The 25,776-nt window shown below is 31.2% G+C and overlaps 2 protein-coding genes across 2 annotated transcripts; one reads left to right on the top strand and one right to left on the bottom strand.

The window, feature by feature from the left end:
- Nucleotides 1-456: 456 nt before the first annotated feature.
- Nucleotides 457-6,372, top strand: LOC101491744 (proline-rich receptor-like protein kinase PERK8). Its single transcript, XM_004514355.4, has 8 exons — nt 457-2,305; nt 3,167-3,577; nt 3,874-3,960; nt 4,268-4,338; nt 4,522-4,598; nt 4,807-4,954; nt 5,505-5,666; nt 5,761-6,372. Exons 1-8 carry the CDS (start codon nt 1,288-1,290, stop codon nt 6,001-6,003), a joined length of 2,217 nt encoding a protein of 738 aa, XP_004514412.1. The 5' UTR covers nt 457-1,287; the 3' UTR covers nt 6,004-6,372.
- Nucleotides 6,373-7,713: 1,341 nt separating this feature from the next.
- Nucleotides 7,714-10,418, bottom strand: LOC101491429 (uncharacterized). Its single transcript, XM_004514354.4, has 5 exons — nt 9,995-10,418; nt 9,676-9,790; nt 9,084-9,165; nt 8,826-8,877; nt 7,714-7,959 (listed from the first exon to the last, which is right to left on the bottom strand). Exons 1-5 carry the CDS (start codon nt 10,343-10,345, stop codon nt 7,897-7,899), a joined length of 663 nt encoding a protein of 220 aa, XP_004514411.1. The 5' UTR covers nt 10,346-10,418; the 3' UTR covers nt 7,714-7,896.
- Between the last annotated feature and the right edge of the window lie 15,358 nt (nt 10,419-25,776).

The raw sequence follows: 25,776 nt of genomic DNA on the forward strand, positions 1-25,776 counted from the left end.
ACATAATAACTACCTTTCTTTTCTTGTATAAAAAAATGTTTATTGACCATGCACTGTTAGTTAAAATATTTTAAACTGATAACTAATTTAAAATGTTGATTGAATAATTATTTAATAATAAACTTACAAAATTAATTTACACACACTGCATGATTCTTTTTTTCTCATAAAAACATACCTTTTATTTGAAGAGTTGTTTTAATATACCTTCAACGTAATATAATGATAAAAGTCAATCTTTAAGAAAGTAAATGTTTATAATTAATGTATAAAGTCTTTTTAATGAACGAAAGTGTATATATAAATTACTTCCACCTTCTTCCAATGAATATCGTTTGTGAATGATATTTATAATTTTTTTTTTAATTTTGTTAAAATATCACTCATTTGTGAGACAAGTAAATAGTTGTTTGTTTTTCCAATTCCAATGAAAAAAGAAAAAGTAAAAGCAAAATACTAAAATGGTTAATGATTGATGAATTCAATTGGGACACAACCTATTCCCACTGTATGTGAATGTGAATTACCGTGACAGAGAGCTTGTTCTCAAAGTCGTCTCCACGTTCTCTTTTGCACATCTTGTGGGTGTGTCGTTGTTTCTTCTGTGTTTGCCACTATTACTATATTCCTCTAAATCACCTTTTTCCTCTCTCAGCTTTGAACCTTCCACTCTCTCTACACAAATCTTACAGATATTGTTCAATTTTTCATTTTTATAGATCTGGGTGTGCTGCATTTTCCCCTTCACATTTTCAATTCTCCATTCTATTAAAGACCGGTTATAGATTTAGGTTTCTTTTTCCTATTTTGTGAAAGATATTTCACTTTTGCTTTTAGTATTGTCAGGTTCTGTAGACTATAAAAATATTAGCTTTTTTCAAAAGTTGATTGTGGGTATTGAAATAATTCGGGTTGCTTTTTGTCCAAGTTTTTTTTTTTTAGGGAAACTAGGTTTTGGTGATTCACTTATTGTGTTGTTTAATGTGTAGAGAAATTAACATTCATTATTTTTTGTGGAAGACTTGATCTGAAATTTGATGTTTGATTTAGAATGTTTGTGTAGTGAACTTGTGATGACTGTGTTTATAGGGAAACATATGAAATTTTGAAGAATTTGTAGGTTTTGGAATCTGTAGTAAGCTTTATAGTACCCACACCTCTGATCAAATACATTGTCTATTGTCTGTATTAGTATCCTTGCTTCATAGGTAGTGAGTGATGATGTAATGTAAGTGTTTTTTGTTAGTAAATTTTTTATTTTTTGAGGGAAGATTTTGTAGAGTGATAATGACTTCAATCACTCTTTCACCAAATTCTCCCCCTTCTGCAATTTCTCCATTATCTAATGGTGGTAGTGTTGTTGTTCTATCACCACCCCCTTCTTCTTCTACTTCCACCCCTCCTTCACCTCCAACTTCTTCTCAATCCAATCAAACATCTAATTCCCCTCCTCCTTCATCATCATCATCATCATCATCTCCTCCTCCTTCATCATCATCATCATCATCATCATCATCATCTCCTCCTCCACAAACAGTACCTGTAACTCCTCCTCCTTCCCCTTCTCTTTCTCCTCCTCCTCCTCCTCCACCATCGAAAACACCGTCACCGGCAACTTCTCCACCACCACCACCAATATCTCCAACTCCACCAATTGTAACACCACCTCCTGCACCTCCTCCAACTCAGACTTCACCTACACTTCCAAATTTGTCCCCACCACCTCCATCAGTTGGTTCCCCTCCTCCTTCTAAACCAATTTCCCCGTCTCCACCTCCTCCTCCGGCTAATGTGCCAAAACCACCACCATCCACCAATCCTCCTCCTGCACCAAAAGCAGAGCCACCAAAAACTTCTCCTTCACCTCCTTCACAAGCATCCCCTCCATCAGTTTCACAATCTCCTCCTCCTTCACCTTCCAATGTTGTTCCACCGCCATCCACATTGCCATCAACTCCTCCTCCTTCAGTTCCTTCAGGATCTGCACCTCCAGCTTCTTTGCCTCGTCCCCCTACTAACGAAACGGTACCTGGTGGTCCAGCTGTTTCATTGCCTTCTATTCCGACTGAGAAACCGACTGCTAGACCAACTGTTGATGGAACTCGTAATATAGCTGCAAACAACTCACCTTCCAATTCAGGAGGGTTGAATACCGGAGGAGCTGCTGCGATTGGTGTGGTAGTTAGTTTATTTGTCCTCAGCCTTCTTGGTATGACTGTTTGGTTTGTACAGAAAAAGAAGAAGGGAAAAGGGCCAAGAGCTGAATATGTCGCACCTTCGCCGTTTACCTCGTCTCATAATTCAGGTATTGCATTGTGCCCCAGAAACTATTAGCATTGTTTGCTCTTGTTAGTAGCTATGCATTTTGTTCACATTGATCATTTGCTATTGAGATGAATACTGAAGGGTTTTCTCTGCACTGCATAAACTTAAATTAGATAATCTTGGATACACTGGATTCTGGTTCCTGGATACTGCAATAATGAATCAGAGAGATTCTGGTTCATTCATTTGATTTTGTATTCTCTATATCGAAAATTGTTAGGCATTACTATATAACTTGATATCTTGAGGTAAAGTAATACTAATGTGAAACTTGAAAGGGGTAGTTCTAATTTATGCCATTTGTAATTGCCTGTAAAAGGTGCTAATGTATCTCCATTTACATGTCCTATAATTATGTTTCTAAATTCTTGCGGCCTTTTTACTCTCTGTTTTGTAAGATTATTCCGTTTTGATCCATAAACAGGTAAAGGTGTAAAGCAAATAACTTTGATTACCGATCTCTTGATTCTTCTTTATACCTTGCCTATGAAGAACCCTAAGCTTTTTTCCAAGACATTAGAATTGAGTTCTCGGCGACAGCTTTTGGTAGTTTGTAGCTTTTTATTGGTTCAAACCTCCATGCTGTCCTTTTAGCCTTGCCTAAAAGAACAACATTGCACTCTTTTGTGTTGTCTTTGGTTTGACAAAATTTTGCTGATTAAGCTGGATAATTCATGTTTTACATCTTCTGACAAATTTTGGAATTTAGCTGCATTATGTTTGAATGGAAAGTCACCACACAAATGCTATGTGCTTGTAGTAACTTTTGAAATTCAGTGACAACTAAATGTGTAAATGGCTGCTACATTATTTGTTTTTAAACATTGATATTCTCCTATAGGTACCTTGTTCTTGAAGCCACACTCTCCAGCCAATTTTATAGGTAGTGGCAGCGGTAGTGAATTTGTGAATTCACCATCAGAGCCAGGTGGAGTAAATAATTCAAGATCATGGTTCACGTATGAAGAACTTAACCAAGCAACAAACGGATTTTCAGAGCAGAATCTGTTGGGAGAAGGTGGATTTGGTTGTGTCTACAAAGGTTTGCTTGTAGATGGAAGAGAGGTAGCTGTGAAACAGCTTAAAATTGGTGGTGGACAAGGGGAACGCGAATTCAGAGCAGAAGTTGAGACTATTAGTCGAGTACATCATCGTCATCTGGTTTCTTTGGTTGGTTATTGTATATCTGAACATCAAAGGTTGCTTGTCTACGACTATGTTCCCAACAATACCCTTCATCACCATCTACATGGTAAGATACATATCGACGGCATTGATGTTGTGCTTGAATTTTATTGTTTCCTTGTGAATTTTATTATTATTATTATTATTATTATTATTATTATTATTATTATTATTATTATTATTATTATTATTATTATTATTATTATTATTATTATTATTATTATTGTTGTTGTTGTTGTTGTTGAACTTCAGAATCCAAATAGGTTCTAATTATATTGTTATAAGTCCATGTTTTAGGTTTGACGACTGTGGTTCATCTAAATTTAGATTTAAAACATGACTAATAATTAAATTTTTTTACAGATGAAAAAGGACCCGTTTTGGGTTGGCCTATCAGAGTTAAGGTTGCCGCTGGTGCAGCTCGTGGAATAGCTTACCTACATGAAGATTGTAAGTTTCTTCTTTTCTCTTAGCATTCTCAACTCAAGTGTATAGTTATCCACAGAAGACAAAGTTTTTCCATGCTACTACATATTCCTTTTAGCTTGGATACATTATTTTAAAATGTACATTTTTCTTTAAACTATGTACATTGGATTCTTCAGAAATTTTGCAGCCACAGTTAAAATGCATCAGAGGTGGTTCCATTCTTGTTAATTGCAAATTTAGAATTGCTCATGTTTATAAAGTTGATCTTTTTGGTTTTTATATAGCATATTGCATTCATCATCTTATATCTATTTAATTAATTTATCAGGCCATCCACGCATTATTCATCGAGATATCAAGTCATCAAACATCCTTCTCGATCGCAACTTTGAAGCTCTAGTAAGCCACTTTTATAATCTGTATCCTCCGATGCAGAATAATTTATAATTTTTTTTTTGTTGTATTTCGTTTAGTAAGTTAATTCATTCTTTTAATGCCAACTTATGCTGAGCACCTCCAAATTGATGTTTCACTTTTTCTAATTGGGTCTTTTTTGTTTTATTGATATGATTTGGTAACCAGGTTTCAGATTTTGGGCTTGCAAAATTAACATTGGATTCAAACACACACATAACTACACGCGTAATGGGAACTTTTGGGTAAGTTACACATCTCTTTGTAGTATTATCTTCTGTATGAGTGATAGCTATTAGTGTTTTCTCTGCCTCCCACTTATAAACATATTTTCAAGCTATATCTCATCTTACTTGAGACTCTAAACAAATCATTTGAAAACTGATAATACTCAAGTATGCATTGTTCTCATTCTGAGTATATCTAATGGAATAATTTGTTCTTAATTTGCAGCTATATGGCACCAGAATATGCCACAAGTGGGAAATTGACTGACAAGTCTGATGTATATTCCTTTGGTGTTGTGCTTTTGGAGCTAATTACCGGTCGGAAACCTGTAGATGCCTCTCAGCCACTTGGTGATGAGAGCCTAGTTGAATGGGTGAGCCACATATTTCTAGTAACATTTCTTTGTTTATTATTGGTATTTTCATTCTTATTATTTTCACCTATTAATTCAATCACATGACTTTTTATTTTTTATTTTTTTATATAGACAAATGTTAGTATATTAGTGGCTATGTTAATTTCTCGGATTTGAACCCACCTCCTTCCTAAAATTCTTTCGGTGTCCCTTAGCTTATCAACCGAGATGGGGACCCATCAATGACTTTGTGGATGGAACTACTTTTCGGCCTACCTTGTTCCATTTTGAAAATTTTAAAACCTTTTTAACTATATCTGGAAATATTTCCAAGTATGTTATAGTGATAATGGGATTTTGAGTTTTAACATGTCATGATGATTTTCCAAATTTTTTACCAATGCTGTTCACCATGGCTAAAATTCCAACTAATGCTGGAAGGATATTTTTGTGATCAGGTGTAAGATGAACTTGCACTTGGATTTATTTATTTAAAAAATAGTACTCAATTACATGCTTTTCAATAGATTAAATTGCACATTATAACAATTACCAAACTTATTTCCAGGCTCGACCTCAATTGATCGAAGCACTCGATAAAGAGGACTTTGAAACTTTGGTGGATCCAAGACTAGGAAAGAATTACGATAGAAACGAAATGTTTAGGATGGTCGAGGCTGCCGCAGCCTGCGTGCGTCATTCCTCAGTTAAGCGGCCACGAATGAGTCAGGTAAATTTAGAACATGCCATACCATGCCATCTACTTGCCGATTTGATTCTGAAGATACTAACTTTGTTGTGGTTTGTTCATCATCACTTACCAGGTAGTGAGAGCTTTTGATTCGATGGACGAGTTTTCGGATCTGAATAATGGAATGAAACCAGGGCAGAGTTCAGTGTTTAATTCTTCACAGCAATCTGCACAGATCAGAATGTTTAGGAGGATGGCTTTTGGAAGCCAAGATAGTTCCAGTTTCTTTAATGAGTCTCAAAGTAGCTATAGGAGTAGAGATCAAGATTCTACAACTATGTTCCCCCAAAATAAATCTGGGCCTTGGAATGTTTGAGTCTTTGAGATGTCTCTTAATAGCTGCAACTAACATGGTTGCAGAAGTTCATGCACGCACGCGCGCACATACAGGTGGACCGGTCATTCCCGGTGAAATCTTGGTGAAGTTGTTGCATTTCTTCCATATTGCCAGGCAGGTGCTGTGGTGTACTGATTTGTAAATCTATTTTTTTATTTATTTTTACTATTTTTGCTCTCATTTTCCTAATGTGATTTTATTTTGGTGACACAACGGTATCCATGAGGTTTGTTGGGTGTCAGTTCGTAAATGACTCATCCAATAAAAATTACATAGCCGTATCTCCCTTACAATGTCATCAAATCAAACTAATTATTTGATATTAATAACATTTAATTTTTATATTTATTTCGAATGAACCCCTAACCAGGGGTTCTAATCCCCACAGGACCGAAACCCCTAACCGTGGACTAACACCAAACCTATTTTAACATGAGACTGATATAGATACAAACTACTACCTATGTTCTTAGATATAGGACTCCATTATTTTAATCTTTCTTTATAAGATCCATTTTAAATTTTCAATTGCACTAACCAATTATTTATTAACATATCTCTAATTATGTTGCATCTTTTTTTTCAACTGCAATAAATACTCTAACGATAATTTAACTAATTCTCTCTTTTGAAGAGTATTGTAAAATGAGGTAGTATATACTATTATACTGCAGGAAATATTTGGTTGCAGCCTCACTGATGCAAGGAGCTACTGATAAACTGACTTAGTTTGGCATACAAATTTTGACAAATAACACTAGTGAAAAGACACTTCTCATTATGTCACAAAAAAAAAACGGCACTTCTCATTTTGTCAAAGAAAGTTCATAGCATTGACACTATTCTCCCATAATGAACCTAATTCACCTATCATATTTTCCCTGAAAACAACAATAGGTAAATATTTTTCTTAAAATAAAATTTGAAAGTAAGGACTTCAGAGCAAGGGGAATTGATAACTGAGGTGAGAGAAGGATATAGATTCCGACTTTGGGAAATTGAGTCTCGTTCGCAGACTCTTGGCTAGGGTAAACCTTGCAACCTTCACTTCTATAAAGGTATACTTTTTGGCGATCTTGGGTGAAGTTGTCACTCAATGTCGGCGTTGTGATACTTTCACCTAGTTTTCCGATGCATTGCCAACAATCGGCAAATGGAGTGGTCACGAATGTTGTTACGTGGTGGTGTGAAACACAATGTTGAGGTTGGCCATGTTCAGCAGTTCATGGCATAGCTACGCTTGAGTGAGAAACTATCATGGAGCTCGCAGAAACGAATAAGAGATTAGTCCAAAGAGATCTAAGTGAAAGTAGTTTGAAATTGAGATGCATTTTTAGACTCAAATAAAAAAGATCATATTTCTATCTTTGGTGAAATCTCCTCTTCCAATCACATTTTTGTTAATCCATAAGACTCAAACTCGAGACCTTGCTTAAAGAATCCAAGAATCACATTTTTTTTAGTCTATAAGACTCAAATTCCAGACCTTACTTAAAAAATTCGAGACCTTACTTAAAGGATCCAAGAATGTTGGTTATCTATAAGTTACTATTACATATTCCCATAATTTAATCATAGAACTTCCTAATTAGTAATCGACTAACTAAAACTTGTTTAATTATAAAAATTAATTTTTAAAAGTGTTAACTAAAAACAATAAAAAGATTATAAAAAATTAATGCTAAAGAATTCAGTAAATTTTTGTATATTTTTTACAGAAATTTAACTTTGTTTGAATTTGTATATACAACACTGTCACCTTTTATGCTTTGAGGAATCTTATGTGTTACACAATCCAAACTACAATCAAATTAACATTCTATGTAAAGGAAAATATAGACATGCCCTTCCCAAAATAATGTAAACCTTTCCCTATAACCGATCTGCCAACTGAGGAAATCGTTGAAGAAGCCATGTCACACTCTTGATCACTGCCTGCATATAATTTTGTTTTTCCAAAAGGATTAGATTGATAGCTAGCTAGCTTGATTGTTTTACAATTACAAGATTTTTGAAATTCACCATAGTTTTTGAAATTTGAGGCTCGTTTGTAAGTTGTACTATAGTTGGAGTAAATTAGTATTTACTTATTCTTTAAAATCGTAAGAGTTGGTCAATTTAATAATTTAACTTTACAAAATAGCAATTAAGTCCCTTAAATTGCACAATGTTAGCCAATTTTGTATATTTTTTCAAAGTCAACAACACATTTTTAAAAGTTTTCTGTTTTTCTTATGTATTGAGAGATTATTTAAGTCAATATTTATGTCTTTTCTAAGTTAATTTGATTGGTTTATCCTGAACAAATATTTTGATGGAGTCACTCTAAGTAATTAATTTATTATTTCATAAATTTGAGAGACTAATTTCCTCGAACATTACAACTTCAAGTATCGAAATATTCAATTATACTAGATTGAAATATGTGTTTGGATTCTCAACCGCTGTTGTATGGAGTAGCAGTTATAAAGATAATTAGTTTATCTCTCTTAATCTAATGGTCCTCAAAATTCTTGCACTATATAATAGTCGTAGAAGATCTCAGTCCATAGATATATAGATATGGATGTGATTTTTTTAGTTTTCCATGGATTCTCTTCCCTTAAGGTAATCCTATTCGAAGCGTGTCAGACACTAAATGTTGATATTTCTCTCAAACAGAAATTCAAACTCAATTTCTACGTTGTGGGAGTCTAACCCCGTCTGCTAGATCCAAATGGAAATAATGTACATTTTAAGACTCATAAAATTTTCTGTACAAAATAGCATCACTGATAAAGATTATAGATAAATTAACATACCAAAGTTGCATCACCAGGCTTAATTGCAGGTTCAACACTGTCTCGCCCATATCTGTTATCCAGAAATATAAGATTTATGAAGAAACTAAACTGATGATATAATCATCATCTAAACAAAAATTCCATAAAAAATTCTTGCAAGTTGTTTATACTCTGATCAGAGTATACCAAACACCATTTTCACAGCACAATTTATAAACATGTCATGCAACTCTAAGCACATTAATGCATATCAAACACAAAAGTGTCATTACTTACGTTATTTGTCTCTTGCCATTGATCACCTCCAAACGATAAAAACTGCATCCTTTGCTAAAGGGAAATTGTTTTCCTTTCCATTCTGCATCATTATCAAATGTTAATAATACATAGAGAATGTTAATAAGACATGCACTAAAATTTACTTATATAAATGAGAGAAAATGAGACATATATTGTTACTTTAAATTAGTCAAATATTTTGAAGTTATTTCTAAACTTAATTGCAATTTTGATCCTTATATTCATCGGAGTTTTGATCCCTCAATTTGTTTTAAATCTATGATATTTTGCCCACCTGTGAAATTAGAGCATAAATTTAGTAATATGATACTACTCTGTAGCATTATCATTAGCATTTTAAAGGAAAATGATGCAAAACAGAAGAAAAAGTTTTACCATAAATTGTTTAGAAATCAAACAAATTAAGCATTTTGTAATGATATTACTTGCCATATCATTTGTCAAATCACCCAAATTAGTAAAATAAAAACATCAAAACTATAATTACAAAATAGACTTATATGAATGTGTATATATGTATAGAATTGAATTGTATGGATTTAAAGAACATTTGAGTTTGTAATATCACCTAAATGCCAAATCACCCCAACAGATGATGAGTCCTCCATAGACAAATCATCTATAACAAACTGCAAATCTATGCTCGTAGATTCAGTGAACTTTTTGAAGAACTCTATAATTTCCTGTAAAATAGTACCTTTAATTAAAAAATCAATTGTGATAAAACTTCTATAGTACCTTTGATAATTATGGTAAAAATCAAATATTTTTAATAATCTGATAATTGTGATTGATTAAGCATGTAAAAATTCTTTTTAAGGAAACAATATATGTAAATAAAACTCTTTAATTAAAATAAATTTATGAAAAAATTAAATAATTAGTACCTTACGACCCACAAAGGGATTGGGAAAGACAAGATCTTCATAAACACAATTTTCAGCTATAAGGTACGCCACAGAATCCACATCATGTGTATTGATTCCCTCATAGAAATTTCTAACAACCGTTGAAGCTGAATCTACAACGTTATCATCAAAATGTGTGGTAGTTGTAACTGATTTATTTTCACCACTATTATTAACCACCATCCATTTTCTTCCAACTCCAACAACAACCTTGTTAATTGAATTTGGAGTATAGATTTTGGTGATTCTTCTATGTGACAAAGAAGTTAAAGGTGAAGTTGAGTTCAAAATTAGCACTTGAGTGTTGGTGGAACTACACACCACATACATTTTATGCTCCACTTCACCCACCACCACATAGACTCTCCAAACTTAACACTTAATCTTCACATATTACCTTCCAAAATTTTCTCTCTTTGTCTTATACAAAATATATTAGTGTTTGTTTGATTGGATTTTCTCTTTAGTTTTTTAGTTTTTGAAAACTATTTGGTAAATCAATTTTAAGAAATTATTTTTAATAAGAATTTTTCTAAAATATGTGTCTATTCTATTTTTAAAAACAGATTTATAGATGATAAAATTAAAAAAAAAAATTATTTATAGATTATATTTTAAAATCTATTAAATAATGTATCCGCATGCTTACAAATGTTAATTCGATGAAAAATAATTTGATAATTGATTATATATATATATGAAACGTATATAGTGAAAACTGATAGTTATTACGATAAATGAGAACTATTAATAATAATTATTGGATTTAATTAACGTATAGAATTAAATTACTCACTAAAAAAATGTTATGTGATTATATCTCCATTCAATAACTCTTAGATACTATATGCTATAATATCTCTAAATTTATTTTCTTTCTATTTTTGTAATAATTCAAATTAAAAATTTCTTAATATTGTATCAAAAAAATAAAAAATAAAACTCCTTAATGTTGTATAAAAAAATAAAACTCCTTCCGGTCGTTGTGAAATAGAATTATTTAAGAATTTTATTTTTTTTTATATTTTTTTTACTCAAGAATTTTAATTCTATTAAACATGCGTTTTTATTGTTTATCAAAATCAAAAACTACTATTCAATCATCGTTTTTTGTTAATAAAAATAATTGTGAAAATTTTTTTTATTTTTAAAAAATCCATTGAAAAATAATTTTCAAAATAAATATAGAACTTGTAAAAATCGAATTTTGAATATCATAATTCAAACTAACCACATCCACGGTTTTATTACAATAAACAAATTAATGAATTTATTAATAAAGTTGTTTATAATAGTTAATTCTAAATTAATAATGCTTAAATGAAAAAAAAAAGTTATTAGATTATATAAACTCGAAATAACATTTTCAATAGTTATTAAAATTTAAAATTTGTGAAATTTGAGCTAATAAAATATTACAATAATAAGGATTGAAATTTGGAAGTTACAATAATATTATAATAAATAATAAAAATGCATGTTTAATTAAATAAAGGCTAAATTACATTTGTGGTCCTTTAACTTAATTTCAGGTAACGTTTTAGTCCTTTATCTTTTTTTTTTTTCCGATTTAGTCCTTTATTCCTAAAAATATCAAATAAAGTATGAAAATATGATTGAATTTTTTTTTGAATTTTTGTATAAAAAAGGATATCATTGTTGAAATTTTAAAACATAAAATATCAAATTGTCACTTAAAATTAAAATAAAGGACCAAGTCGGGAAAAAAAAAAGATAAAGGACTAAAACGTTACCTGAAATTAAGTTAAAGGACCACAAATGTAATTTAGCCTAAAATAAAATTCTTAAGTCAAAAAAAATATAAAAAAAATATCTTTATTAAGGGGTTTTTAAATCGAGTTATTACGAAAATGGAAAGAATAAATTTGAGATATTATAGTATATAGTATCAAAGAGTTATTTGGTGAAGATACAATCACATAACATCTTTAGTTAGTAATTTAATCTTATGCATTAATCAAATTACATGGTTATTATTAATATTACAGTTTTGCACAAATTTAAAATCATTTGATATGTTATTAAGATATATCAAAATGAACGTCATATGCACTTTTATTAAACATTCTCAATCTTCATGAGTTTTAATTTCATATCAAATAATTTTAGATTTATATAAAATTTTATATACATAATTTATATAATATAAACTTTTAATCCAATTAAAAATAATAATAAAAGAATCAAGATGATTCACAGCATGAGATAATATTAGATCAAAAGGAACCAAACTCAGATATAAAGATTAGATCAATTGACATCATGAGTCAAAATTTAATTTCACACCAAATCTCATCCCTTCATTTTATTTAATCCGTAAAACAATCACTAAAAACTAACCATTGTGTGACTTGTCTTACGATATTTCCTTTTTTTTTTTTAATCTTATAAGAGATAGTAAATTCTACCATAATTAACTCATTCAATTGTGAGGTCCCAAATTCGAAAACGTACAACCTAACAATATCGACATTTGTTTCACAAACTTTCCTTTAATAACCTAACTAGGGGTGGACAATGGGCCGGGTTGGGCGGGCCAAAATCACCAAACGGTCCAATCCGCGAGTGCTATTTAAACAACCACTTCCACCCATGCCAAAATTCGATTTAGTCGATTCTCGAGTACTCGGTTTAAGCGGGTTGCTGGTTCGGTTTATTCAGATTAATTGGGTCATCGGATAAATTTGTTTGGCCATTATGTTAATTTTATTAGGCTTTAGTATGTAATAAATTTTCATATCCTTGCCATGTTTTTAGTATATATTGTTTTTTAAAGACTAATTAACATTTTTTTATATCTTTTTTCATAAGCTAAGTAACAATTTTATCTTAAGTACACACCCTAAATGCATATCGTTCTTCCAGCAATACTGAAGTCCAAAAATTAAAGGATTTTGCCTTGTTTAGAGTTCCACAATAATAAGCAAAAATTAAAGGATTTTCTATTTAGAATTATCTACCAACCTAGTTTAGAGTTCCACAATCATAAGCATAAATAAATATAGTTTATTACAATACCAAATAAACATTTTTATTAAAATAAACATAAAACAATACAATACTATGAACATACTATGAACATTGGTGCTCAATAATTCTTTCATAGTTGTATTCAACATGAAAATTGTTGCATCTGCACATAAAAAACAATAAAACAGTTATGATATGTAAACAAATTTAAAAGTAGCATGTGTTTTTTTTTATGTTTATTTTATATATATATATATATATATATATATATATATATATATATATATATATATATAATGAAATAAAATATATATATAAAACCCTAACCTTGTTCTTTTTATCTGAGATCTTCTAACTTCGAGCTTCCAACAAAGAAAGTATGGTACAATCCATGGTTTCACAAGATGAAAACACATGTTAGTCAAATCACAGGTTAAGAAAGAAATAGAAATGTCGAACATAAATTAAAAAAAAAAATCCTAACAAAAATCATAACCTTTTACAGAATACTTTTTATTAGTGACTTCGAGTTTTCTTTCATATCTATTATTCTCAACCTCTCCATTTACGACTGTGAGATGAGATAGAGAGGGAAATAAAACAACAAAAGGTTAATCGAGATGAGATCTGAGAATAGATTATGAGATCTTAAAGTACACATCCTAAATGCATATCGTTCTTCCAGCAATGCTGAAGTCCAAAAATTAAAGGATTTTGCCTTATTTAGAGTTCCACAATCATAAGAAAAAATTAAAGGATTTTCTATTTAGAATTATCTACCAACCTAGTTTAGAGTTCCACAATCATAAGCATAAATAAATATTTTATTACAATACCAAATAAACATTTTTATTAAAATAAACATAAAACAGTACAATACTATGAACACACTATGAACATTGGTGCTCAATAAATCTTTAATAGTTGTATTCAACATGAATATTGTTGCATCTGCACATGGAAAACAATAAAACAATTATGATATGTAAATAAATTTAAGAAAGAATAAAAATAAGATAATCATTAACATGCAAACTGTTAAAATAAATAGAAACATTATAGTATAATTCTAAATAGAAAGTAGAATAAAAAATTACAATAAATATTAGAATCATATATAAAATCATAAAAGTAACAATCAAAAGCATAATATATAGATTTTATTTTAATCAAATGAAAAACAAACATGTGATTATTTTTAGGTTCATTTAATATATATATATATATATATATAGAAATAAATAAAAATATAAAACCATAGCCTTGTTCTTTTTATCTGAGATCCTCTGACTTTGAGCATCCAACAAAGAAAGTATGTTACGATCCATGGCTTCACAAGATGAAAACACATATTAGTCAAATCACGGGTTAAGAAATAGAAATGTCGACCATAAATTAAAAAAAATCCTAACAAAAATCATAACCTTTTAAAGAATACTTTTTATTAGTGACTTCGAGTTTTCTTCCATGTCTATTATTCTCAACCTCTCCATGTACGACTGTGAGATGAGATAGAGAGGGAAATAAAACAACAAAAGGTTAATCGGGATGAGATCTGAGAATGGATTATGAGATCAAAATATTGGAAGCCTAAGATTTGAGAGGAAGAAGAAAGAAAGAAGCCTAAGGTTTGAGAGGAAGAAGAAATGATGAAGATGGTATTCTCACTGAGATGCTGAAGATGGTAACTCTGGATTCGACGGCTAGGGTTTGTTAGGGTTGATTGTATAAATGGTATTTATAGTGAAAACAAATATTTTGGACCAGTCTCCTCTCATTTGTAATGGATTTGGGCCAAATGGGTAGAGTAAGATGACTTGTATTAATATGACATTGTAGCATTATATGTTTGGTTCGGGCGGGTTCGGTTATCGACGACCCAAAATGTTTCACCCGCACCCGTCCGCCCATATCTGTATGAATCTGCTGACTTTTTCCATCAAATCCATTGACCGGATTTCACCCGCCCATTTGCATGCGGGCCATGTGGATCGGTCGTTTTGGGCCGGTTTGGATTGTTTGTCCATGCCTAAACCTAACAATATTTTGTCTCAAAATCTTTTCTTTAATAGAAGATTTTGTCCTTTTGTAAAAACAAAAATCATGTTCTTTCTTTTCTGGGCACCTAATCAAAAAATAGACATATTTATCTTCATAAATTATATTCACAATCATTTGTTTGGATATGCATAAGCTAATTGCTGCCTCCCAATTTCCTTTTAGTAATGCCAATATTCTTTCTAATTTACACAGCTTGCATAAGCCAATTGTTCAAATGTATCGAGTAGTTCATCTTTCATTGTCCATCGATTTGAAATCACTATATATTAGCAACAAATATGAGGAAATGTTTTTTACAGTTACTTTATTCAACTGCCTATAGTCTACACACAACTGCATGGATCAATCTTTCTTCTTTACAAATAATATTGGTGCTTCCCAAGGAGAAGAACTTGGGAGAATAACACCCATATCAAGAAGATCTTGAAGTTGCTCCCTTAACTCCTTAAGTTTTGTTGGGGCCATACGATAAGGAGGTATGGATATATGATGAGTGTTAGGAACTAAGTCTATAGAGAACTCAATCTCCCTATTAGGTGGCAACCCAGGAAGTTCTTCAGGAAAAACATCTAGAAATTCACATGTTATTGGAATTTTTTCCAATTTCTCCTCAACCACTTGTATATCCCTTACCAAGGCTAAGTGCGCTTGACAACATCTTCTCTTTAACTTGCTAGCTCTCAAGGTTAAGATTTGGTTATGTGGTACCCAACAACGTTCTCCTTGAAATGAGAAGACTAATTGCCCCGGTATCTCAATTTTCACCACTTTGTTATGACAATCCAAAGTGTCATGATGAAAAGCCAAACAATCCATACCCAAAATCACATCATAATCTATCAAGTCAATAACTACTAAATCTACTAGCAACACCTTGCCCTCAATAGTTATATCACAAGAACAATACACCGACTTAGCAAGCAAATTTCCTCCAACAGGTGGAGCCATAACTAAAGCCTCTTCTAAAGAATATGAACATTTACCAAGTCGAGTAGCAAACCACAAGGATACAAAAGAATGAGTGGCTCCAGGATCAAACAAAACATCAGCATCTCTCGAACAAATAAAAAATATACTTGTCACTACTGCATTGGATGTCAGAGCATCCTGACGAGTCAAAGCAAACACTCGCATCTGACCTCTTCCTGCTGGTATCTGACCTCTACCACCAAATCCTCTACCTCCATGTTGAGATGTTCTTGAACCTCTGACATAAGAATTTCCACTTTGGATGCATACTGAGCATAAGAAGATGTCATAGTTGTTGGTGTTGATGCATAACTAGAGGATAGTTGCGTCGTATCTACAGGACAATACCTCCTAATGTGACCTACTTGGTCACATTGATAGCACACCTTACCATTACCATATGTAGAACAATTTCCAAAGTGAAACCTACCACAAATAAAACATCGTGTAGCTGAAACATCAAAATGCCTCTGAGGAAAAGTGGATTTTGACACTGCTCAAATATGATCAACGACTCTGCACTGTCTCAAAAGACTGTCTATTATGACCACCTCTTTAAGACATGTGTCTTTGTTTCCCCAGATAACCAAACATAGATCCACCATCGCATTTTGGATAGTTACTGTAGGATCCTTCAACTCTTTATTTCTTCTGTGAATCTTATCTATTACCTACTTTTTTCTTCTGTCGTTGCTCAATCTAAAGTGCCAAACTCAAAACCTCAACAAAAGTATAACAATTTGACCCAACCACATATCTAAATAAGTAATCCCTTAATCCTCTAATGAATCTCTTGACACGCATCTTCTCAATGATAGGGTAAAGAGTGTGTCTAGAGAGCTGTGTAAAACGAGCACTATACTCTAAAACTGTCATACCCTATGTTTGCTCCAATCGCTCAAACTCATGAGTTAATCCATCTCTAACACTCTCTAAAAGAAAACCAGCCATGAAAACTTGAGAGAACTTTCTCTATGCTAACAGAGGTGACCCTACTTGTCTACCACGTGACACTATATCAAACCAATCATGTGCCACACCTATTAGTTGAAATGATATCAATTCTATTGCTCTTACATCAGAACAACCCAATGCTCTCCAAAGCCTCTCTAGACTATCAATGAATTGTTATGAGTCCTCAGTCGCGTTAGACCCAGAAAAAGTAGGGGGCTTAAGCTTCAAGAAGTCTGGTAAAGTAACCTCAATGCCCCTTGTTGCAGTAGTCGTCTTTGCTTAACTTGTCTAACCTCTTGTTCGCTTTTGAGATTTCATGTCTTTGATCACCCTCATGTTGTTGTCCGACGACAACCCTAACAAGTTGTTGCACAACCAGTTGTAATCCATGCAGACCAACATCAAACTCTTCCATGACTGGACTTATGCACCTCCTCCTAGGTACCTCAACATCAGCATCCAGGCCACGTCTTCCAACGTTACCTCGATGCCGATTTCAAGTGAGAACTGAAGCACAACCTCGTTGACGATCGCCTTGGGCTTGAGAAATTAACTTATCAACAATTTCCTTTATAATAGGATTCCTAGTCTTTGGTGGCATTCTCACCTAATCAAAGAACATTGATAAAAAAATTAAACCCTAAACATCGATCAAAGAGGCCTACCAAAAAATATGATCGAGACTTGAGTCTACTAACAACTTGCTACTCAGTTGTCTGTGAATCTGAAGAAAAAACATAAACAACATGAAAGGGTAAGTCACAAAGACTTAGTGAGGAGACAACAACCACCACCAACTAGAAGTGAAACAAAAAAAAAAAAAAAAAAAAAAAAAAACAAGAAAAATGAATAATTATTTTACAATCTTGTGGCAATTATATTAAACAATACTGCCAAAAATATAGATATCTCTCAAGTAAAGTATACGGACGATAAAATCATTAAACTAGTAATTTAGCCGTTCATGTGAAATTATTAAAAATCCAATTTAGAGAAAAGTGAAATCACAATGAGGAACTTTAGTACCCCAATTTTGTCCATTTTGGTTAAAAGTAAATCAAAAAAAGGAAATATGTATTTTAAAAAGGAAATAAAAATAATTACAATAAATATTTTCATTATGTCTCATAAATTTACAATTTCAAATCTGATCAAAGTTTTAATACCAAATTAAATTACAAACCAAGAATAAAACCAAATTAAATTACAATAAAAATTAAATCAGATCAAGCTAACTGTTTCCAGTTTTTCCCGTGTTTTGTTCTCTATTGTTGCTTTTGTTCACTGCCAAACCCTGCTATGTTGATGATGATTGCCATTGTACACACTATGCAGAAAAAAGAGACAAATTTTTGAGTTTAAAAAAGAAACTAAAAGACAAATGAATAAGCTCAACAAATCAACAGATCAAAAGAAAATAATCTAAAATTATGAAGACATCAGAGGTGCAGAAAAATGCAGGTTATGAGAAAAGAAATTAAAACATCAAACAAGGATTTGGAAAGCTCAAACTCAAACAGTGTCACAGCAAAGAAAACAACTAAACAAATATAAAAACTCTATAAATACATCTCCATTTTGTTTACAAAAGGGGGAGGAAAAAATTTAACACCACTAATAAACGCATAAAGAAAGAGAAGAGGAAGAAACCAGAGAGAGTATCAACAAACAGAAAACGCAAAGGTATTTCTCTTGTACAATAATTTTGTTTGATCTCTATCTTCAATGCATGATCTTTATTTTGTTATTAAAAATGTAGTTTTTATTTTTAAGATAACATTATGAATAAAAAATAAAAGTAAGATTAGAAATCACAAACCTTCGACGATGGTATCACGGTCGCGTCGCACCGAAACGTCGCCCCCTTTTTTAATGTCGTTGCACTCTCTCTCTCTCTCTCAAATTCGAGCAATGGAGATTTTCTCTTACAACCTTGGAGAACAATGATAAAGATGGCGGCCGTATGGAAAGCCTCAGAGCGGTTAAAGCTGGATGATCAAGTTTTGAGGATCCAAGCCGCTAAGGATGTCCGCCGTGTCACCAAAACACCCAGCCGTTGCCGCGTCCGTTAAGCTGCTGCTGCACTTGTGCTTTCTGCAAACACAGCCGCTTTGTTGTGCCTTCAAGTGTGCAATTATTTTTAGGGTTACTAACTTTTAACTTTTTTGTCATTTTGGGCTCATGTTAAGTTGGGCCTAAAAAAGGAAAACAAAAAAAATGCAAGTATGTGTTTGAAATTTCAGCCCACTTAGCTTCTTTTTATGATTTCACAATTAATTTGTTTCATAAATAAAAGTTATTTTTCATAATAAAAAAATACAAGTAAATATTTCATTAAAGGTTAATTAGGGGCGACATTTTTTTTTATCTTTGAGTTATTAGGATACAAGTTGCGACAACTTGGCATTTCTAAACTTCATCTTCATAGATAAGTTAATAAATTAAAACTCGTAAATAAATTAATAAATAAATATTATTAGGGGTTAACTAAAGATAACATCTTTTAATCCATAAATAGCATAATACAATTTATACAAACTTATTATTCTAAAACTTATTATTATAAATAAGTATAAAAAATTAACTTTTTAAATTTGAGTTGCATGTGATATTTTTAATTATGGGAGTTGTTGAGACACAAGTTGTACTACTTGATGGTTTTAAAACTCAATTTTATAAACCGCACAATAATTTAAAATATTCTTAAAAGGACTAATTAGATGAGACATCTTTTTATTCTTTAAGTTTTTGAGACACAAGTTGTACAACTTGATAGTCTTAAAACTTGTATTTAAAAATATATATTTTTATTATATTTTAAGTTAACGAAATTTATTTTCTTTTCTTGTCAATTTTTTTTTATAACAAAACTCATTTTCATTAAAAAAAATCAACACATCAACATTTTTTAATTAAGAACTACGTAGTTTTGATTTCTCCATCGCACCGGGAGATACGTAGGAGCAAGATCGCATTCTTGTAAAGCGCATTAATAATTTATATTTTATTTTTGTTTTTTTTTATTCCTTGAACACATTCATTCCAAAATCATATTTTAAAAAAATAATAATAATGATAATCGTTATTCATATTTAATAATAAAGATAAATAATTATATTTAAGTTAAAATTAATTTTGCACAATTAATTATAGGTAACCATTGTTTTAACGGATGTCGTAGGGTGCTAATACCTTCCCTACGCATAATCGACTCCCGAACTCAAAATTTGATTTCAAAGACCATTTTTTTATTTTATTTTCTATTTTTAGGGGTTTCCCAATATTTTCCCTATTTTAAAATAAATTTTGGTGGCGACTCCATTGAATTCGAGAAACACTCGAAATTTTAGGCCGCGACAGGAGCAACAAAAAATAATAAGAAATCAAACAAGCAAAAATATAAATTCTTGAGGTGGCCTTTCTCTTAGGGGTGACTTCATCTAACGAATAGCCTTTTTCTCTCAATGCCGCATCGCATCATCACACATCAATTATAGAGCTTACGTTGATAGCCCTCTCCTCCTACGGATGACATCTCTCTAGGGGAGGCTCCTTCTAACGGATAACTCTCTCTAATCAAACGATGTAACTAGCGACGTTAACGATTTTATAATTATAACAACGATTTTCAAAACACGTTTAAAAATCATTTCCCATTTCATCATAACTCATGGAAAACATTTTCAACTGTATATCAATTCAATAATTAAGTACTTTATAACTCATACATAAAACAAAGACCATTAAAATAACTAAATGATGAAAATGAAGAAAAATTCAAAGCTTGTATTTCCTAAATTTTTAAACAAATATTTTAACATAGAAAACGAGTAAAAGAGTAATTATAGAAAAAATAAAAATATAAAAATGATCGCAGTCTACTGACAACTATCATTACAAGAAAACACTCATTTTGTGGCCAACTTATAAAAGCTCTCACAAATTACTGATTGAAAAAGTCCTCACAAATTCAAAAATTCAAATTTATTGTTATTTGTGGCGGAAAAAGCTTTTTGTGAGGGATTAGTCCGCCACAAAAACACGCATTTATTAAGGACAAAAGTCCCCACAAAAGGCGTAGTGTACCGTAGGTACTTATGGCTGCAAAGGCTGCCACAAAGTCCACTTTTCTCGCTGCAAAGGCCGCCATAAAAGCCCACGTTACCGTTGGCATTTGTGGCCGATTTTGGCCGCCATAAAGGCCCAAGTTTGTGGCTGTTTTGGCAGCCACAAAATGTCATTGTTCTCCTATGAATATAACTCTTCCTCTCATTTTTCATTTTTACCTTCTCTCTAAATTTTCTCTCCGCCTTCTTTTTACAAATATTTTTTCTCCAACATTTCTCTTTTATTTGTTAAATTTTGGTAAATTTTTATTTTTTAATGAATATTATTTAATTTTTATTTTGACAGTGGTGTTGTTGTGGTTATTGCGAATAGTTGTTACTTGTTTGTACGCTTCAAGTCGCACACTACTCGACATCAAGTATGTAATGCATTTTAAATATAGATTACTAATTATATAATTATTATTGTTGTATGATTTTAAAATACTTTTAGACTTAATAGTTTATTAATTTAGAATATAGATTAACATATTATTTTTTAAATTGAGTATAATATTATTTTTAAACTTTAATATTAGTAAGATTTGTTAAACAAATAACTAGTAAAATATTTGATTTGTAAAATTTATACTCAAATTAAAATGTAGTGACTTTTTAATGGTTGATGAAGTGTTATTTTTTTTATTATAGTTATCATTGGTATTATGATTTATTATGTTAGTAAAATATAGTTTTATTAAGAAATTATAATTTTTTTAGCAACAGAATAATACTTATGAAAAATAAGATTGATAATAATAATATAATCATAAAATATAAAATATCATAAATATAAAATATTTTTATATTATTTTTAAAATACATAAAAAGTTCATCATTCGAAATGTTGGTAGATTTGTCCAAAATAATTAGAAACTATGTTGCTTACATAATAAAAATATTATTAAAATAAATAATATTAATATTTGTTGTTAGTCATTAAAAGAGTTGTAGTTGAGTTCGTACAAAAAATTTATATACTTTTACGGCCTCTACTTTTGCTTATAAGGACTTATTTTATGAAAAAGTTCATTAAATATCATTTTAAAATTTTATTTTAATTTATAAATATCATTATATATATATATATATATTCTTTATTATAATTTATTATATTATTTGTAAATGCTCACTTAATTGATATATAAAATATGTCATAATTTATTATTTAGTAATTTGTAGATATTAATAACAATATATATAATGCTTTTCAAAAATAAAGTAATTTATATATAAAACATCGATCTTATTAATGATCATGTAAAATTCATTTAATTTTCACAATAAACATATATATGAATATAGACCATAGTTGGATGTATGATAGAAATTTTCCTAGAAGGAAGGGTCTTAAAAAACGTTTTGCTAATAAGATTGAAGAGTTTCTCAATTTTGCGAGAGTGCAAAAAATTGTTGAAGATGAAGGGGGTTGAGATGTTCATGTTGTTTATGTCAATGTAGACGGTTTAAGAGTGAAGATGAAATAAGAGTACATTTATATGAAGATGGATTTCAGCCTAACTATTGAATTTAGACTATCAGGAGGAAGAGTCTCCAGCAGTGCCTAGTACTAGGACATGTGTAAAGAATAACATAGGTCCTTCAAGTAGAACTAACATGTTAAGTGTAGATTATTATAACTATCAGCACTTTGAGGTGATGAATAATATGATTTCGGATGCTGTTGGAGTTAATTTGTCATTCAATGAAGATCAATATGACGATACTGATGGACTTCCAAATGAAGAAACTCATATATTTAGTTTATGGTCTTTTGAAATATACAAATAAATTGTTGTTTGAAAGATCTCCAAACTCAAAGTTATCAATGTGTATTAGACTTTTAGGTCTAAAGTCTCAGTTTCATGTTCCTGATTTAGCTTTAGATTTAATTACTAAAATGATGATCGATGCAACACCTATTAGAGATAGTTTGCCGCAAAGTTATTACAATGCTAAACGGTTAGGTCAAAGTTAGGATTGAGTGTCAAGAGGATTGATTGTTGTGTTAAAGGTTGCCTGTTGTATTATGACAACGAATTTGGTATAAATGATGCCAACAACCAAGATATCGACAAAGAAATAACTCTAGGGTAGGTAGGGAAAAATCAATTCCAAGGAAATCAATGTTTTATCTACCTATTGTATCAAGATTGTAGATAATGTTTGCATCAATGCAAACTGCAGGAAAGATGACGTGACATTATGAGAATAGAAGAAATTCAGGTGAGTTGCGACATTCATCTGATGGTCAGGCATGGAAACACTTTGATCAAATGCATCCCGATTTTGCGTCAGATCCACGCAATGTAAGACTTGGATTATCCTCAGATAGATTTACGCCTTATATACAAGCATCGTCTACTCCTTATTCTTGTTGACTTGTCATTGTTACTCTTTACAATCTTCCTCCTGATATGTGTATGTCTAAATCTTATATGTTCTTAGTTGTTGTGATACCAAGTCCTTCAAATCCTACAACTAGTATTGATATTCTTTTATAACCTTTGATAGACGATTTGAAGAGGTTGTGGAGTGGTGTCTTGACATATGATATTGCTCGGACACAATTTTATGATGAAAGTTGCTTTGATGTGGACAACTAATGATTTCCTCGCTTATGAGATGTTGTCAAGATGGGGGACCCATGGTAAATTGGCTTGTCCTATTTGTATGGAAGACACAATAGCATTTACTTTAAAATTCGGTGGAAAGGCGTTGTGGTTTGACTCGCACCGTAGGTTATTACCTGTTGATCATGCATTTAGAAGAAACAAAGCTGCATTTATCAAGGACTATGCAGAAAATCTAGGACCACCGCTTAAATTGACATGAGAGCAAGTTTGGAATAAATTAAAAGATATGCCAAAGGTACAAGTTGTTAATGGGGTGGCTTGTAAACAACAAGGTTACGGACAGTGACACAATTGGACAAAAAGATATATTTTTTGGGATCTACCGTATTGGAAAGATAATCTTTTAAGACATAATCTCGATGTCATGCATATCGAGAAATTTTCTTTGACAACATATTTAATATTGTGATGAATGTGAAAAAGAAAACAAAAGATAATGACAAAGCTAGAAAAGACTAGCTATATATTGCAGACGACCAGATTTGTTGTTGGTGGAGCACAACAACAAGACTCTAAAAACTTGTGCGAATTACATTTTATCTGGTGAAGAAGCCAAATCTGTTTATCGTTGGATCAAAGAGTTAAAGACGTTTGATGGTTATTGTTCTAATTTGGCAAGATGTGCTGATGTAGAAAATGGAAGGATGCATAGTATGAAAAGTCATGATTGTCATATATTTTTAGAGTGTTTACTTCCTATTGCCTTTAGTGCTTTACCGACACGTGTATTGAACCTACTTATTGAAGTGAGTCAATATTTTAAGAATTTGTGTTCTGTAATGCTTATCGATGAAGATCTCATCAAGATGGAAAATGAGATTCTGATGATTTTATCTAAGTTGGAGAAAGTATTCCCTCTTGGACTTTTTTGATTCCATTGAGCATCTCTCGGTGCATCTTGCAAATTAAGCTAGGCTTGATGGACCAGGTCAGTATAGATGGATGTATCCATTTGCGTATTTACCTCAAAGAGTCTAAATAAACAACTTTCTAGAAATTGGTACCCTTCTCCTTTGAGCAGAAACCCTAACCAATAGCATTCGTAGGTGTATGAGAAATTATGCTTTTGGATATATTAAATTCATTTTATGGGTTGAGAGTTTATGTGTTGTACATGAGAATAAGCAAAGAGAAATAAAGAAGAAAAAAATGGAAGGAGATGTGGTGTTTGCCAAGAGAGAAAAAAGAGGAAGTGAGATAGAAAGAGAGTGAAACGAAATAAAGTTGGTTTATTTTATTTATTATTATTATTATTATTATTAATTATTTTTTTATTATTTTTTGAAACCGGCATTTTCATTCAACTCTTCATCTTCCTCTACACAACCTGATCCAAATAATGACTATTTGATTTCTTATCATCAAAATGTTCCATGTTGGATAACTTACTTTGTACTCGAAGCATATCCAAGTCGAACGAGTTATGCCCCACTTCGTCTAACAATCTTATGGACGATGATCTTATCCACCTGGTTAATAAAATTGGATAATGATGTCTGAACTATAATCCAATCTCTTTCCTTCCCCATTCTTCTTATTTAGTATGTAAATATTTGAAACCTAACCTAGCTTGGGAAACGTGTGTCTAAGTTGTTGAACATTGGTATTTTTTGGAAAGTTTGTGAAGTAAAAGGTTGTCAAGTGTGTTGTCTTCTTTTGCCATCTTATCTATCTTCTTTGTCTCTTCTCTTCCGTCTTCCAGGCCTCACTAAAATCTATGCTAAATGTCGCTCCTTCTTTCGTTGGCACTCATTTTTTCTCGTATTTGTGGTTTTTTTATGCATATTGATTGATGTTAAAGAATTATTTTTAATGCCTTTTGTTTAATTGTTCTTATTGATTATACTTACTTTGTATATCAACTTTAAAATTAATTGTTGTTTATTATTATTTCTTTAAAGTTGATCGTTAACTGTTAGTTATAAATTTTTTCAAGCTTTAATATATTTATTTAAAAGAAATAAAAAAATAATACTTCTTAAAAGTTATTTTCCCGTATAATAAGATCAAGTTATATATATATATATATATATATATATATATA

Source organism: Cicer arietinum, chromosome 3, assembly GCF_000331145.2.
Source record: "Cicer arietinum cultivar CDC Frontier isolate Library 1 chromosome 3, Cicar.CDCFrontier_v2.0, whole genome shotgun sequence".
Lineage (NCBI taxonomy): Eukaryota > Viridiplantae > Streptophyta > Magnoliopsida > Fabales > Fabaceae > Cicer > Cicer arietinum.

What these genes read in the sequence shown, in the direction of transcription:
- LOC101491429 (XM_004514354.4), bottom strand. Translation starts at nt 10,345, where the DNA reads ATGTATGTGGTGTGTAGTTCCACCAACACTCAAGTGCTAATTTTGAAC. An exon ending in ATCCCTTTGTGGGTCGTAAG is followed by an intron (nt 9,791 to 9,994) that starts GTACTAATTATT and finishes ACTATTTTACAG; the next exon opens with GAAATTATAGAGTTCTTCAA. An exon ending in TGGGGTGATTTGGCATTTAG is followed by an intron (nt 9,166 to 9,675) that starts GTGATATTACAA and finishes ATAATGATGCAG; the next exon opens with AATGGAAAGGAAAACAATTT.
- LOC101491744 (XM_004514355.4), top strand. Translation starts at nt 1,288, where the DNA reads ATGACTTCAATCACTCTTTCACCAAATTCTCCCCCTTCTGCAATTTCT. An exon ending in ATCGCAACTTTGAAGCTCTA is followed by an intron (nt 4,339 to 4,521) that starts GTAAGCCACTTT and finishes TTTGGTAACCAG; the next exon opens with GTTTCAGATTTTGGGCTTGC. An exon ending in ATGAGAGCCTAGTTGAATGG is followed by an intron (nt 4,955 to 5,504) that starts GTGAGCCACATA and finishes ACTTATTTCCAG; the next exon opens with GCTCGACCTCAATTGATCGA.